The 17,457-nt window shown below is 33.2% G+C and overlaps 2 protein-coding genes across 4 annotated transcripts; both read right to left on the bottom strand.

Moving 5' to 3' along the window:
* Positions 1 to 8,298: 8,298 nt before the first annotated feature.
* LOC101891695 (coiled-coil domain-containing protein 97) lies at positions 8,299 to 10,006 on the bottom strand. The gene is made up of 2 exons (XM_059124781.1): positions 9,623 to 10,006; positions 8,299 to 9,567 (listed from the first exon to the last, which is right to left on the bottom strand). Exon 2 carries the CDS (start codon positions 9,478 to 9,480, stop codon positions 8,299 to 8,301), a length of 1,182 nt encoding a protein of 393 aa, XP_058980764.1. The 5' UTR covers positions 9,481 to 9,567; positions 9,623 to 10,006.
* A 303-nt stretch (positions 10,007 to 10,309) lies between these two features.
* Positions 10,310 to 16,742, bottom strand: LOC101888414 (tetratricopeptide repeat protein 7B). Of its 3 annotated transcripts, none has more exons than XM_059124779.1 (9): positions 16,361 to 16,742; positions 16,010 to 16,289; positions 15,843 to 15,954; positions 14,852 to 15,779; positions 14,239 to 14,787; positions 12,006 to 12,103; positions 11,835 to 11,948; positions 10,808 to 11,004; positions 10,310 to 10,747 (listed from the first exon to the last, which is right to left on the bottom strand). In XM_059124779.1, exons 1-9 carry the CDS (start codon positions 16,470 to 16,472, stop codon positions 10,615 to 10,617), a joined length of 2,523 nt encoding a protein of 840 aa, XP_058980762.1. In that variant the 5' UTR covers positions 16,473 to 16,742; the 3' UTR covers positions 10,310 to 10,614. The 3 variants fall into 3 exon arrangements, with proteins under 3 accessions (XP_058980762.1, XP_019890824.1, XP_005179169.1); XM_020035265.2 differs by having other exon boundaries at positions 12,006 to 12,085; XM_005179112.4 differs by having other exon boundaries at positions 12,006 to 12,133; positions 16,361 to 16,741.
* Between the last annotated feature and the right edge of the window lie 715 nt (positions 16,743 to 17,457).

The following is a 17,457-nucleotide window of genomic DNA, read 5'->3' as shown; positions in this document are numbered from 1 at the left end:
AAGATTTTAAGGAGTCCTTATAGAAAACCTTCAAATAATCTCATAGAAGACTGCAGGCTATTCTGATAGAATATATCAAAGTCAACTTTATCCACGACTTTAAAGACATCTCGAAAAAGGCTCATAGGTCACCTGTAAAAGAGCATCATCTCATCTCAAAAAAGGGCCTTAATCTCATAGGAGACTTCTGGGTATTCGGATAGAATATATTTGAGGTCAACTTTATCCACGACTTTGAACTCATCTCAAAAAAGGCTTATAGGTCTCCTTTAAAAGAGCATCATCTCAGAAAAGGCTCATAAGAGACATTAAAATATATTTTCCAAAAGACTCCTAGAACCCATTAAATATTCCCATAAAAGACCCCAAGGTATTCTCTGAAAATATTGAAAGATATTCTACCTCAAGACATGATGTATTGCTTTTCAAAATTACCTTAGAGTGTCTTTCCCAGGGACTTGGAAATATTTCCTATAACGCTTTGAGGTCTTCTAATATAATCATGATGACCACCTCACAGAAGCTTTTGCAGACAAAATCCTCTTATTGCAGAATTTAAGATATATTTTAAAGACCGCAAAATCTTTTCCCAAAAAGCTCCTAAAAACCATTAAATATTCCCATAGAGAACCCTAAGGTAGTCTCTGAAAAGATTGAAAAAGTTTTTCCCTCAAGAGGTGATGCTCTTCCTTCTCAGAGACTTGGAAGTACTTCCTATAAAGCTTTGAGTTTTTTGAGGTCTTCTAGTATAAATGTGAAGGCTCCTCCACAGAAGACTTCTGCAGACAAAATGTCAAGTCTGAAAAGATAGATTTGTTTACCGGAAGTTGGCCCTATAGTCGGCAGCTCGGAGACTCGAAGACCATTGCAAAATCTCATCTTAAGAAAAGTCTCGTAAAATGTTTGTATGGTTTTTTAGTTGACCTTTGGACTCAAGTTTTCTTTCTTATTTTATTTTGGCTTGAGGTCAGTAGAATAATCGAATCGAAATATTGGAAATAAAATGATGAAACAAAATTAATTGTTTTTTATTCTACTGACCTCAAGCCAAAATAAAATCTCGTAAAATATTTAGAAATTAATGAGGTATTTGCAAGTATTTCCTATAAAGCTTTGAGGTCATCTAATATAAACGTGATGGCCCTCTTTCAGAAGTCTTCTTCAGAAAAAATGTTAAGCCCCTTTATTGAAGATCAACAAATCTTCTAAAAAGATTTATTAGTTTACCGGAAGCTGGGCATCCGGCCCTATAACATCTCATCTCAAAAAAAAAATCTCGTAAAATATTTTGAAATACCTTTAATGTGGTCTCATAGGTCGCCTTTAAAATCTTATTTTGGTACTTCTAAAGAAGAGGATACATTAACTTTTTAATGATATTCCATAAAAGGAGATCTTATCATCTCAAAAAAAAAAGCGACCCACGACGCTTTTAAAAACGTATTAAAGTACCCTAATACGAAGAAAAAGAATGTATACATTAACTTTTTAAATATATTCTTTAAGAGGAGATTTTATCTCATCTCAAAAAAAGAAAGAAACATCTCGTCTAAAAAAATTGATAAAAGATTTTTAAATACCTTCAATGAGGTCTTATAGGTCGCCCTTAAAAGAGTATTATGGTAATTCTAAAGAAGAGGATACATTAACTTCTTAGGGAGATTCTATGAGAGGAGATTTTATGGAGAGAATTAAACAAAAATCGTATGAATAAATTAAAACATTCGTAAATCTTCTTAAAATTATAATATTGTCTATTTTTAATTTATTAAAAATAATTTTCAAACATTCCCCTATTTATACAATGCAACTTTATATTTCAAATCCAAAACCCAACTAAACAATAACAAAAAAAAACCCAAAACCATATTAAATTGTTAACACTTGTTTCCCAACATTACCTCTCAATGAACCAATGAACAAAGTAAAGCAAATGAAAAAATGACAGAAACCTCCTACTCCTCCTCCTCACCTTAAAATGAAAGTATTATTGAATGTGAATTTTTATAAAAAAAAAAAACATAAACTAATGGAAATTATAGCAAATGTATGTATATGTAGCCTACCGTTAAATTTTTTAAATTTTAAGTCGAAAACGAAAAAAATTGTTTTTTTGGTCCTCTCTTTTTTAGAAAGATTTTCAAATAATAACAAACCAAAGCAAAATATATTAAAATAATGAAAACGAAGAAAACTAATAAAAACATTTGTTAAAAAAATAAAAATAATACCAAAAAATAAAACACTAACAATAAGTAATAAGTTTAAAAGTAAAAAAAGAAAATAAGAAAGATGTGAAAGAAAAAGTTAATATTAAAAAAAACAAAACATGCAGCTAATACCAAAAAACAAATAAATAAATAAAATTTACTTTATTTTTTTTTCCAAGGAAAGTGAAGAGTAAAGTTTCCCAAACACAAAAATAAAATCTAGAAAACTGCTTTAGAAAAATAAAACTTGGAAATAAAATACATACATAACAACTGAAAAATTACAACAATGTCATGCAATCACAAAACACAAAGAATACAAATTAAGTAAAGGCAATTCGACCAGTTTAGGCCAATGATTCAATAGTTAGTTAGATACAACATGATCACCCATAACTTCAAGAGAATAAACCACATGCTTACAAAGTGGTATAGTGTCATAAAATTGTATTTAAACTGAACTTGTTCAAAATAAAGTGAGGTTATGTGGAAACGGACCAAGAGTACATCAATGGATCATAGAGGAAGTTTTTTTCTAATAATAAGAGTCGAATAGGTTCGAATTACAAGTTTGGTAAATGATTCTAATAGGGTTTTATCTAAGAAGATTCAAAATTTTCTTCCAGAGGAAAGCCTTCGTTAAGAACGTTAAGAAAGAGAAGATTTAAAGATTTTCCCCTACAAGGCACAAAGTACTGCTCTTCAAAATGATCTTAAGGTTTCCTCCATAGAGTGGTCCTTATAGAGCTCCGAGGTCTTCTTATGGTCCTTTGAAAGAAGTCTTCTTCAGAAAAAATATTGAGTCATCTTATTGGAAATCCAAAATATTCTGAAGACCGCAAAATATTCTTCCAGAGGTAGTCTACAATTCTAAAATGGTCTCTAAGAATTTCTCCTACAAGACACAAAGTACTGCTCTTCAAAGTGACCTTAAGGTTTCCTCCCTAAAGACTTATAAGTGGTCCTTATAGGTTTCTGAGGTCTTCTAATATAATCCGTATGGTCCTCTCATAGAAGTCTTTTACAGACAAAATTAAGTCATCTTATTGGAGATCAAAAATATTCTGAAGGTCGCAAAATCTTTTTCTAAAGTTAGTTTCCAATTTTAAGGTAGTTTTTAAGAAGATTTAAAGATTTTCTTCTATCAGGCACAAATTACTGCTCTTGAAAGTAACCCCAAGGTTTCCACCCTAAAAACTTGGAAGTCGTCCTTATAGAGTTCTGAAGTCTTCTAATATAAGATTGATTGTCCACTTAAAAAAGTTATACAGAAAAAAATATTGAGTCCTCAATTTTTTTTTCCAAAGACTCCGTAAACCCATTAAATATTGTCATATAAGATCATAAGGTAATCCCTGACAATATTTTAGTATTTTCTCCAAAATTACAAAAGGTACGGTACGTGTTTCCTATACAACTTTGAGGCCTTCTCATAGTGGTCTTCTACAGACAAAATGGTATACCTTCTTATTTGAGATCAAAAATCCTTTGAAAATTCCTGTTCTTCTCAAAAAAGATTTTAAAGCATTCTTCAAAAGACAAAGGTTTGTTCCTGGATTTTGATTTTCAAAGTTTTGTATCTGGTCTTATAATAAAGATCATAAGAGACCTCAGTGGCTTCGTAAAAAAAAAGATTTACAGGTCTACTTTGGCATTTCAGATAATCTTATATCAGTCTCTTCGTCTTCTCGTTGACGAATTGAAAGTCTACTTCAGGAAGATATCAAGGTACACTTATAAAAAGTTTTGAAAGTCTTTTCCTAGTAGATTTAAATGTACTCTCAAAAAGAAAAAATAATAGAAAGGTTCCCTGATAAAGGACTTTAATGTCTTATTAGAACATTAAGGTCTTCTTATATATATATATATATATATATATATATATATATATATATATATATATATATATATATATATATATATATATATATATATATATATATATATATATATATATATATATATATATATATATATATATATATATATATATATATATGTCGATGCTTTTTAGCTGCAATTTGTGGGAAGGCCTTTGAAGACATTATTCACAGTGTTTTGGTTGCTTACCTGTAAGCCCTTCTGATGCTTGATACATTGCATGGCAAAAAATCCAAATCTCAAGATATATCAAATTAACATCAATTTCACTGAAATTCATGCTCTTTCGCCGGCATATTTCCGTCCCAACATGAATCTAAAGGGCTGGGTGATTTAAACGTAATTTGTCCAATCCGTTTATTACCTGCAATTCGTGGAACGTGGAATTTTGGGAACATTATTCACAGTGTATTGGTTCATTCATAGGTGTCTGACAGCAGCAATTCCATCTGAAATCTGCATGAAGCTCTGTCTCTAAACTCAAGAAATAAAAGGACGTATGGTACAGGATTATGGCTGACTGGTTAAACATGCGCAGTAGACATGGAAATTATCCTATGTTATGGGTATTAAAGGCACGTACACCGTCCTTAATTCTACCCCACAGTGTTTTAACTTCCAGGATGACATTTTACATTCTGCAAACGCATCACTTGGAATACAATTCAACACTGTCTGATAGTTTCTAATATGTATGGACCACATTCTGTAGATTATGAAAGTCTTTCCTAAAGGTCTTGCGTTGACTATGCCTATCCAAAAAAGTTAGTTTCAATGACTTCATGTTAAAACACCCAAGCCAATATTAAATGGGCATCTGTGACGGCTCACGGCTGTGACGGCTCTTATGTAGGTGTTTTATTAGTCTCTCCAGGAGGCAACCTATTTCTCAAGCGGGCATTATTGGTTTGTTCGGCCCAACATCACTTCGCCATAAAAATCTGAAATATAAGATACGATTTGTATATATTCTTCAATATGGAAGTAGGAAATATATATCTGCAGCAGAATAATTCTTACACTGAGTGACTTCTTTTATAAAACCCAAACAAATATTGCATCAACATCTGTGTCGTCTCGATGATAGCCTAATTTGGATGCAACATATTGCGGTTTTAAAGTGGAGATTCTTTTCCAATAGGTGTTTTCATCTGGAGGCAGTCGCTAGTATCCAGATAATAATCCGAGACTGCATCAAATATTCAAAGGACGACATTGAAAAGAAACAATCGCCATCAAAATCTGGAAATGTGAAACACGATTTGTTAAAATAGAATATTTTGAAAACAACAAAAATCGACTTACCACAGAATAACTCTCACACGTTTTCTAATGTCGAAATATGTAAAAAGTTTTCAAAACCGACCTCGAACCCTTAAAAACGTTTTTGTTAATCTCACTTTTGATCAGCTTCAGTTGGAATATTTTCAACATTCTCTGACACCTCAAGCCAGACTTGTGTAGACATGTAAAAAATATTATGGCACTTAGTAATTGTTGTAATTTTATTTGAATGCAAAAAATGTGCAGTAGTGCATTTCATTTCAAAAGAAAACACACACCCCACACTTATACACCGACACATTACTGACCAACTGCCAAAAACACAAAACAAAAAAAATGTTTAAAGCTATAATTCAAGATACTGATACAAAAAAACAAAAAAAAAAATCATAAAACAAAACACAAAGTTTAGGAGTTATTCCACCAAGATCCCCCAAAGAAGAAAAATCCAAAGACACTCACACAACCGTACATAGTGTAGATCTAAACGGAAACAAGAAAAACTTGAAACTAAACCTGAAATAGTTAAAATAAAATGAATAAAAAAAACGTATTTATTTAAGTTATTCTAAATTATTTTTGTACCCATTCAATTACCAGAAAAATTGTCTCTTTTTCTCCTACTCCTCCTCCTGTTAATATTTTATTGAATTTATAGGCTTGAAACCGAAACCAAAAACCAATTTCGAAACATAAACCCATTTTAGCAATAATAAAAAGATTGTATTGGAGAATTTCAAAACCGGAACCCAAAAAAACATAGATGTAATTTGTTAACGAAACAAAAGAACACACAAAACATTTTGAAAATCATTAATTACAATACAAATTAAGAATTAACAAAAAGCAAACAAACGAAACAACAAATAAAAGTAAAATAAAATGATATGTATTTCTTTTAGTAAAAATTGTAAAAGCTGATTAAATTGTCATAAATGGAAAGATAAAAACAAGTATTGAATAAAGATTTAATAAAAATTACAAAACAAGAAGATATGGAAAAAGAACTCATTTATCGATTGAAGGGTTTATTAAACCATCATCGAATACATTTTCAAAAGTATTTTTAAATAATTATACCAAAAAATATAGAAATTCTTAAAAAATTAATAACTTACGGGTTCCTTTTAAAACAAATCCACAAACTACTTAAGTTTGTCTTTCAATATAGTCCCGAAAACCTCTTGGTGTTAGAAATACATCATTTTAGAAATAGAAATACAATACATGTCCAGTTGATTTTTCAATTATATTCTTAAAGCCAAAATACCGCAGAGCAACATTCGGGAAGCGTATGACGGTTTCATTGTCCTTTTCAAGGCCATAATTCGTGCCAAAGGTGACCAATTCGAACAAATCTAAACTTATTCTAAATTTTGATGCTATTTCCGACATGTTTTCTATCATTCAATAAAATTCAAAAAGATGTAAAATGATGGCATTTGACTTTGTTGCAGTTTTTTATCTCACCCTTAATATGGGAGCTATATTTAAATTTAAGCCGATTCTCACAAATTTCAATAGGGTTCGTTCTTGGGCCAATCAATTTGTTTGCAAAATTTCATCTCAATCGGATAATAAATGCGGCCTGCATTTTGTTCACGAAAATACATGGACAGACGGACTGACTTTTATAAATCGACTCAGAAAGTGATCATGGGTCTATCTCGCTTCCTTCTCCATGTTACAAACAAATGCACAAATACATAATACCCTTACCACTATGTGGTGCAGAGTTTAAAAAACAATTAATATACACCTAAGTCTGTTTTTACACGGTCTTTTTGTACACGGTTTTGATATAACACGGTTTGAAAATTGAATATTTTTAATTTTTTTACACTATTTTATTCCATTTAGCACGATTTGAAATTTTATGTACTTAAATTTTTTTGTCAAATTTAATTTTTGCGAAGCTGGTCAAAGCAAATGTGAATAGCACTAATTTAGGGGAATTCCCTTTATGTGCATACAATAAAATTTACTGGTCAGAGCAATTGAAACGTGTTAATAATTTGTGAACTGTCAATGCAATAAGACGTGTTTGGTAAAAAAAAATAAAAAAATTAAAAATTCTTGTTTTTCACTAATTTTAATAGGTTTTAGAGATTAGGAATAAATCACCCATTTTTGTATAAGATCAATGTCTATTTTACATGTTTTTTTTTACACGGCTTCTTCTGGAACCAATCTACCGTGTAAAAACAGACTTAGGTGTATTTTCAAAACTATTACCAAATAATTATATTAAAAATATATGTACTATTTGCTGCTTAAAAATTGCATTTTAAAAATTTCAGCACTGTAACCTTTTTAAAAAAATATTCTTTAAAAATGTACGATTGGTCCCTTAGTAAACACTCTTTCAAAACAACAACATATTAAAAATATTTTAAGAAAATATAAACAAAGTTTTGTTCTTAAAAATTGTGCCGAAATTTTAGAAGATGTTGCTCCTTGAAAAATTTTCCTGAAAAACTGTCACTGGAAACTTCTCAGTAGTTCCCGATGCTTAAAAAATGGGCAGGGCAAAAGCTTTTGATATTGTTAATCACGGACATTTGATATTGTTAATGAGGACATTGAGCACACCGACCTCTGGCCAAGTTTGAGTCGTTGGTTCGTGAAATACATTTGTGGACGCCAGTCATTCGTGGAATACAGAAAGAGTAGTCGAATAGAGACATCCCACAAGACATCGCTATGAGTCAAACCAATACAGTTCGCTTCCTTTTTGAATTTGAAATTAGAAGCAGAGTTCGATAAGAAAAGATATCAGAACGAGCACAGAACTACTAGTTACTATAATAACAACATATACCTTGGTTTTCCCATTCGAATCGTCAAACTCAAAAAGACCCCTAAATTTTGTTTTAACATTTACCCATCTAGTAATTTCCCCAACAAAAAAAGACCATCATGGTTACTTTTGTAAACTAAAATGTTTATTTAAATGGTTCATATAAACATCCAGTTCATCTTCTGATTCACTTTGTTCCATAACGGCAGAAATATGTCGTTTTTCTTTGCCATCACCATCTTCTATATCATCATCGTCACTGTCGTCTTCTTCAAAGTATTTATCTTCCCTGTCCTGATTCAAAATTACCAAATCATCATACTGTGTATTATCATCTACGGTGGCATAGTCAAAATCACTATCCTGTCCATTTAAAAAGGATTCATGCATTTGACTTATAAATTCCTGCCGCAAAAGTTCTCTCTCATCGGCAGTGATGAGATTATCTAAAGGAATGATTTTGTTTGCCACTGCTTTCTTCTTTACCTCCTTCTTCGTCTCTACTTTACTTGAAGAACAGGCTTGTTGTTCATTGTCAAAATTACCCCATTGTTGGCGGAAATTTTGTGGCACCACAGAATCAACGACATCTTCTGTGATACCATCTTTTTTTGTTTCTTTTATCACTTCTGAAGAATTCGTTGAACTTGTACTATCACACGACTCATCGGATTGAGTTTCTTTAATTTTCTTCTCAGCCTCTTCCATTATTTTGGATATTTCATCACGTTCCATGTTGTGCATTAGTATGCCAGAAAATGTGGTGTTCTTTACATCATAGCTATCACGCATTTGCCTTTCTTCCTTGCTCAAATGTTGTCCAACCAGTTCGTGGTATAGTTCTGGGGATCTTTTCATCATTTCCTGTTCACTGAAGTACTCACCATCTTGAATGAGTCGTTGCAGGGCAACATATCTGCGATTCTTTACATCCTGTTGTCTTGTTTTCAATTTCCTTTGATATTCACTAACCATGCAATACATTTCCTCATCACTGTCGGCTATAGAAAGTCGTGCAAAATCTTCCAAATGTTTCTGCTGCATATAACTACCGAAACGGATAAGGAAGGTCTGTGGATTCCTTTGATATACATCTTTGGCTAATTGGATTTTTTCCGATTGCAGCAGTTCCGCCTCACCTCTTTGTTGTGATTTAAAAACGATTTTACTATTTTCACTTAGATCTTTTAGTATGTCCATGATTTCTGGTGGAAGAGGTTTGTTGTTATCGTTTGTTTGGTCTACTGTTGTTTTAGATGGTTGCAATTTCTCCTCGGATGATTTTTCTTCAGTATCCGTTGTCATGTTGATCTTCCAAATTGTCTGAGGTAAACGTTTACTCGAATTTCCTTGTTTCTCGTGGATTTCTAGGATATTCAATAGTGGTGAATTCTGAAAGTATTATATTAAAAATATTCTCAGTTTCGGAAACGGAATGAGGGATCACATTTTCATAGTGCAAGCAAGGATCCTGTTAACCAATTCTGAGGCATTTAAGCTCAGATACGAATTTGCGCGTTCAATTTTAGTCACTGCAAGTAGGCTTGACTTGGGAGTTGTGAATGAATGAATTATAGCTTGTGTGATGAGTTGAAGTCAGGAGAACAACTGGTCAATATCCCAAAACGTCCAACCTAGTCGATCATCAATAAAGTCCGGTTAAAAACAAAATAAACTCTGCAGAAGCAAGAACATTGCAAATGTTTAGGGATGTCTAAATCGACTTTCGTCTATAACGTTGGGGTTCACTAGATGAGGAAAATCATCTGTTTAGTAATTTATAGGGTACACTAGGTACATTTTAGACAGAGCCGTTAATGAAAAATTGCATGGTATTAGTTTTCATATATCTTTTTGAGAAAATTAATACTCATACGAATTCCCTTGATAATATCAAATATACATATGATCAACATTAAGTTAAATTATTTATACATATCTATTGAACTATTGGTAGAGGCGAGTATATTCATTTGTATTCATAATGATTAGGGATGTCTAAGTCGTTTAGTAATTTACTCATTTTAGACAACCGTTAATAGACACTTGCATTGGGATAAATTTTCAGTTATTTTTTGGAAAATTAATATTCAAACGACCTTCCTTAATAATAACAATATATTTATAAACAAAATTAAGTTTTCATTATTTCCACATATCTATGGAACCATTGCCATGAGTATATTTTTTAAATATATAATTCGCAAACATGATTTAACGAAGGGAAAAAACACCAAATTTTGAACTTTACACTATAAAGAAGTAACAACGAGCCGACAACATACACATAATAATAGTATTAACACATTATTGTTTATCTTCTAGTAGGTAATTAAAATAGGTAAAAAAACAAAAATCCACTAAAGTTAATACTGTTGTGGACAGAGGACTTTTCGTTTGTGGAATTGCAAAACGCACAAAATCAAATCAGTAAACATTCTAGTCAAATGTTAATGCTATTGAGGTAAATGGAAGTATGGGACATGTGGGCTCCAATTGCAATGCTGTTGCCATGCAATCGGCAGATGCTGTATATTCGCCTAGGCTTTCGAGAACTTTGCCCAATGCGAACCTGTAAAATATAAAAATTTAATGAAATATATGGATTAGGGAAGTATACGGAATAGCGTACCATATTTTTGGACAATTCGGATCCAGTTTTGCAGCATCCTTAAGTAGTTTTTCTGCCAAACGAGGTTCACCCAAAACATGATGGGTTTCACCCAAAGCCCTTAATGCTTCTGTGTGATTGGGATTGGCGGCCACCGCATTTAAGAAACATTGCTTAGCCTCGTTCCATTGTTCTTGATAAACACAAACTAAACCTCTCTGGAAATGGGAAGAAAAAGACAATAATGCCATGTTTACGTTAGAACTTTTTGTAGGGTTAACCTACTTTGAGAGGATTTATTTGAAGTAAAAGTAATGGATATGACAATTAAAATCCAAATCCAGTGGGTTAACCCTCATATATATAAACGTACTATTAGTCAAATATTTTAAATATTTTCTAATGATATTAGTTGTGTTCCAGAACCTGCAAATTAGTACTAATTAGCACTAATTCTGCTACAACGCGTTCCCGTACTCCAAAAACTAGCAAAACTTTCAGCTCTCTCGAGAAAAAAATGGCGCTGAGTGGTGCACATTTCTGCTTGTTTTAGCTACATGAATTTGGCCGAGTAGAAATGTGCATATTGTAAATTTGACATTTAATTGCCAGGGCTAACAAGGTTGAAAAATGTATTGATACAGAAAATGATCAACTTGAAAACTAAAGGAAAAAATAATATTTGTCGTGCAAAAAACAAAAAGAGAAAATATGGAGCAACTGATGTGGTCACTTTTGGATGATTCCAGCAGTGAAGAGGACTGGCTGAATGAGGAATCAGATTATTAATTATTATTATAAATTATTAATTTTAACTTATCGTCTTCATTTTTTAAATGTTGGCGCTCATTTCAGTAAGGTTTTACTAGTCCGATTTAGGCTGTTTACTTTTGGAATTTTGAATTTTGACATTTTATCGCATTTCTGCTAATTTTCCGTTCCCTTATTTTTTGAGCAAACCTAAAAGAGAATGACATTTCGAACTGTTCTCTCTTCTGCTAGTTTTACTACTAAAAAAGTACTGGAACACAACTATTATTGTGCTTACCATATACATAATTTGATGGGATAGGGGATAAATCTGTGAAGCTTCATGTATGCAATTCAATGCCTCGGCTGGTTGTTCAATGGACAAATAAACATCGGCCAACAATAGCCAAATCTGCAAAAAAATATTTGTAAAAATCGATTTGATTTTTTCGAGAGAGCCTCCATTTACCTTAATTTGTATCATCCATGGTCGCTGAGGTCCTGGTTTTGGTGTAAACGAACTGAGAGAACTGGCCGCTTCGCTCAAGGCTTGTTCCACACGTGATACTGCCGCCAAAGAAGCCGCATAAACAGAATCTTAAAATTAAATTTCAGGATATACAAATAGAAAATTAACTACCAAAAGCAATGCGCAATGATGAAAAAACAAGAGGCAAAAAGGAAACAAATAAAAATATAGATACAAATATCTAGAAATAAAATGCATATAACTGGAAAAACGGCAATAACAATAGCATACAAATTACAGAAAAAATATTAGGTTAGAGAGAAAGAAAAGCTTTTCTTAGATTTTCATAATGTTTTGTTTGGTGAATATATCCTAGAAAATGTCCTTTAATTTCCTTGGTTTCAGTTAGCATTTCAATTAAAAGCAACGATTAATTGGTGTTGGTGTTTAATTTTTTAGCATTTCATTACGGTAGTTGTATAAAAAATTGTTGTTAGACAATAAAAATTGAAAGTGATTATAGGATAGTATTGAAAAAGGAAACAATGAATTGTTTAGTACGGAAAAAAATAAAATTCCAAAGAAACAAAATATTCAACAAAACATTTTCTTAACCACCAGAACTTACAGTATTATTTATTTGAATTGATAATGATCCGAAAAATGTAGAAAAAATATGTTTTTATACATTTTAAAATTATGTTTCAAAAAGAAAATACAAAAACAAATATTAATATTTGACACAAGAAAGTTAATGTTAAAGTATTGCAGGGAGATATTTTTCTTGGTCTTGAAATATTGTTGTAGTTATTTAAATTTTAATTTGATTTTTACGTTGCACAGGATTTGTAAAACACAGTCGATTTAAATTGTTAATTCCATTGTGTATACCTCAAATAAATATTCATAACAAAGTTTCACCCGAAAAAAAGGTATAACTTAAACATGCCGCAGAAGATATCAAATGTGAAATTTTCCAGTCGATTTTTCAAAAGGTATGGACAAACCCATAGCACAATTTATATCCATGGTAGAAGAATACAGGTAGATGCTTGGGAACATTTTTGTCAAAAATTTTAAAATGCTTTGACAAAATTAAGTAGGTTTTTATACGTTTTCTTATACGACGCAAGTAGGATGTTGTTATAATACGCATTTTTCAAACAAATTTAAATAATTTTTCATTCAACATTTTCAATTTCAAAATCGGTTTGGCAGCAGCTGTGTCGCTGTATTCTTTTACCATGGTTATATCCATGTGACAGATGAGAGGAAAATATTTAATGGAGTTGGCAACGCGAATGGTTCTTTTTCGCACCTTGTGTAACCTATGTTGCATAAATAAACGCAACATTTGAATTTGGTTTTCCATACAAATAAAGCAATTTAAACCAAATAATTTTAAATTCAAGGATTTGAGTATTTTTTTCGGATGTTGATAAGTCTTTGGAGCAACATATAAGTTTTAAAATACAATCCTGAACGGCCAATTTCATAAAATTTTTTGGTCACATTTTTAAATTATTTTTCGAATCCTTTTTACAAAAAACGCATATTTAAAAAAAAAAATTGAAAGTATGGGGCCATGCTAAGGTTGGGTGCCAATTTTCTTGTATTATTACGGAACCGATTGAAACCAACACATCATATGACCACTTGTTAGATTGGTATTTCCATAAGTTTTCCACTGTACATTTCATTTCAGTAGAAGCGTATAAAACCCCGATTTTGTATCCGAACTTCCTGGTCGAATAACCTTGTATTTCCGCTACAAAAAATTACTTAGCCGTAATCAAGTTAAAAACACCTACACGTGAGAAAAATTTCAGGTCAATCCTAGCATGGCTCCTAAACTCAGCTTAAACCGAGCATTCGTGATACCCCTTTTTCTCCATCGGAATTATTTTTCGAGGGAAATTTTTGTTTATGGTGCCAAAAAACGGAAAATAAATATTCCGCATGGAATTATTATTCATGATTGGGCTGCTTGAAACACTCGGAAACATTGTCTATGTTACCCCACGACGGTCGTTTCTACGTTTCGAAACTATACGGACCCATATAATACCAGATAACGGTAGCGTTGTTACAACAATAACGTCTTCTATGCAGACAAACATGTCCTGCCTCAGAACATTATCAAACAACTATTTTTACCCTTCTTCAAAAATTCTGAATGTCTCCATTATGACTGTCATCTAAATCCTATTCATCTAAATTCGTTTCTACTTACTCGAATCCTTGTCCGACATTTGTGACGATGGTACATGCAGTATCAAACTCTTTGTGTCCGAATGTTTTTCTTCTTCGACATTGACTTGGCCTTCGTATAGTTCACGCCATATTGCCAGCATACGTTGTACGGTTACCAAAGCAATTTCGGCATCTTGCAAATGTAACTGTAAATGGGCTTTGACGTGTAGCAGATTTAAATTATCCGGAAATTCTTCTAATGCATCTTCAGTGACAACTAAAGCCTCACGCGGACGTCGTGATGCTGTCAACAGTAAAGCAAATAAATGTAAACTGGGTGCATGTTCGGTACGTAAGGCCAAGGCAAAGCGTATGTGAGTCAAAGCCTCTGGAATGTTATTGAGTAGGGCGTATTGTAGTGACAAATAATATTCGCATAAATGATCATTGCCATCGTTTTGTACCGACTTTTCCAGGGCATCCAATGCCAACTTGTTATAGTTTTCTCTTTCCAGTTTTAGAGTGCTCTGTATGGCCAGTTGCTGATAGCCAATGCCAACATAAAGTTGAGCCCTTGATGGCCTTAAACCTGTTGAGAAAATATGTGCTACTCAAATACATTTTCGAATATCATATCATGGTATTATACAAACCTTTGGTTTCACGTTTCAATGCTTGCTGGGCATAATCCAATCCCTCTTTAATTAAACCCAATGATTCATAGCAAAGTTTTGATGCCAAAAGACATGGCAATGGATCTCCCGGGTTTAGTTTCATTGATTCCTGTAATACCCTTAAGGCGTGCATATGTTTGCCGGCAGCCATTAAAGATATGCCATATTGACGCCAAACGTGTTGTTCACCAAACGAGAATTTCAATGCCTTTTCAAAGGACTCATTCAGCAATTGTACCAAACCCCAACGCACTGTGGCCAAAGTTAAGAGATCATACACTGCTGTGGCATTACCCATTGCATGAGTTCGAGCAACTTTAAACTCAGGACTTTGCGAGAGGACTGTATCCCTCACCGCCAATGCTTCAGCTATCAATAGTAACAAAATTGTTTCCTCCTGTTGATTGCGTGGCACAAATTGATTTCGTGCAGCATATTTTCGAGGTTTCCACAACTTTTTCGACGTGCCACCAGTCTTAAGCGTCGATGAAGCGCCCTGTTTCTTTTGGAATGGTGCTGTATATATTGTACCCGATACTCCTCGCAATAAGACCTCAGCCAATTGTCTGGCCAATGTTAGACGCAGCGATTGTGTAGTTTTAGTTTCAATTGCATTCAACATAATACGATAACGATCAACAGCTTCCTGAAGTTTACCAGCCTTAATCAGGACAATGGGTGCTCTTTGCAATGCAGTCTCTAGTATGGTACCCATGCGTCTGTTTAATTCTAGGGGATTTGCTGGAATTGTTGAACTAATTGCCATATTACTGGCCGATTGTTGGACACTGGCATTGATGGCCAATGTTGAGCCACCTGTATTGTTGGCCGAAGTTGCATAAGCAGCTATATCTTGTTCCTGTAGATATAGTAAGCCCAAATCGGTGGCACGTTCAAAACAGGATATCTAATGGAAGGGAAGATTGTAAAATGAAAATTCCAATATACATAAGAGAAAAAAGAATCATACCATTTCAGCTTCCTTTTCGGCTTTCTTGAACTTTGATGATGGTTTCGAGGTTTGATTTTCCAAACACAAGCCCTTAATGGCATATGATTCAGCCAGTATTTTTAAGCTTCGCCTGTGAAGAAGAACGAAATGAAAAAATGAAAAATCTAATAATCCACAAAACATACAATGTTAGTTCCTTCTCCGCCAAGGTATTCAATTCCGCTTTCACAAAATTCTCCAAGCTCTTCTCGTATTCCCCACAGGCATAGCACAGCTTGGCCAACAACAGATAAGCATCCAAGGCAATTCCCGCTGTTTTTCCATTTTCACCTGTTACCAAATTCAGACTCCGTCGAGCATCACTCAGACCACTCTTGGCTTTGGCAAAATTACTTTCAATTGGTGGATTTTCTTCTAAATAGGATTCCAAACGGGCCTCACCCACCAAGAAATGAGCTAAGCATTCTGCAAAAGAAAATATATGATTCAGTTCATGTCATGTATGTATGCGTGTGTGGCCTTGTTATGGAACTTACCATTATTTGGCGATCCCGTCTTCAATTCATCTGTTAAATCAATGACTTTTTGCCATTTGCCTTCACTGCGGCAGGTCTCGATTAAAGTCTCAACTTTTGATGTATTACGCATCCTTTCCAATCAATCAATTCCTAATGTTATGGTAGGGAATTTGGGTTCATGTACTTCCTAGACTAAATTGCACGGAGTTTGCTATTCTAATTTACATTCCAATTGTCGGACTATATGGAAGCAGTTCCAAGTTAAACTTTGCCAGTGTAAAGCACCAGAATTTTATGATTTTATAGGTATTTTTCTAAAAAACTTGTCCACTACTCTGAAAAAATCTGATCGATTTATTATTACTTGATGCTTCTTCTTTTTCGTCTTTGCAATGCACTGTAGAATGATAGCATGTAGGGTTGTCGACATCAAAATATCTAGATGGGAAGTTTACGTTTTTTCTTTGTATCTTTAAAGGCATTATCAGACAGAATGTGTCTTACATATTGTATGATATATCATGATTAATGTGAGCTTCGGTCTGATTCGTGTTTACTCACAACTGGTTGCAATAGACACAGTCTTAAAAACATCAAATTCAGAAAAACTTTAGTTTGATGTTCGAATCTGTTTGTCCGGGTTCAAAGACCCATATCTCTGGATCCAGGAAAGAATAAAGTAAATATAGTGGCATTGTTAGAGTGTTAGCTATAATTCGGTACAAATTTTATGATCTCCCATAATGGGCAATTTTTTGGAAGCCATCTAAAAAATCGGGTCCAAAAAATTGATAATCTAGATATAACTCACGAAGCGTTTTAGATAATCCCATAAATTTGGTAGATCTGGATCTATACCGGGTCTTAGGACCAGTAATTTCGGTGAAATATCGAGGTATGTTCTCAAAAAAAAAATAATACTTTTCCGGTATCAGGGTACAAATACCTCTGGAAAAATAGCATAAAAACCCAAGAGTTTTTACAAAACTCGAGTTGTTCCTCTGATATGAATGTGGCAGATGTTCAGCACATCGTTGTCAATCCGAGTCCAATAGGAGTTAAGGCGGCTGCACAATCCGACTCTTAACTGAGCCAAAACTACTAGGGTTTGCCGG

Source organism: Musca domestica, unplaced genomic scaffold (genome assembly GCF_030504385.1).
Source record: "Musca domestica strain aabys unplaced genomic scaffold, Musca_domestica.polishedcontigs.V.1.1 3, whole genome shotgun sequence".
Lineage (NCBI taxonomy): Eukaryota > Metazoa > Arthropoda > Insecta > Diptera > Muscidae > Musca > Musca domestica.
The sequence above is the reverse complement of the archived record's forward strand: the minus strand, read 5'-3'. Positions and strand labels throughout refer to the sequence as shown.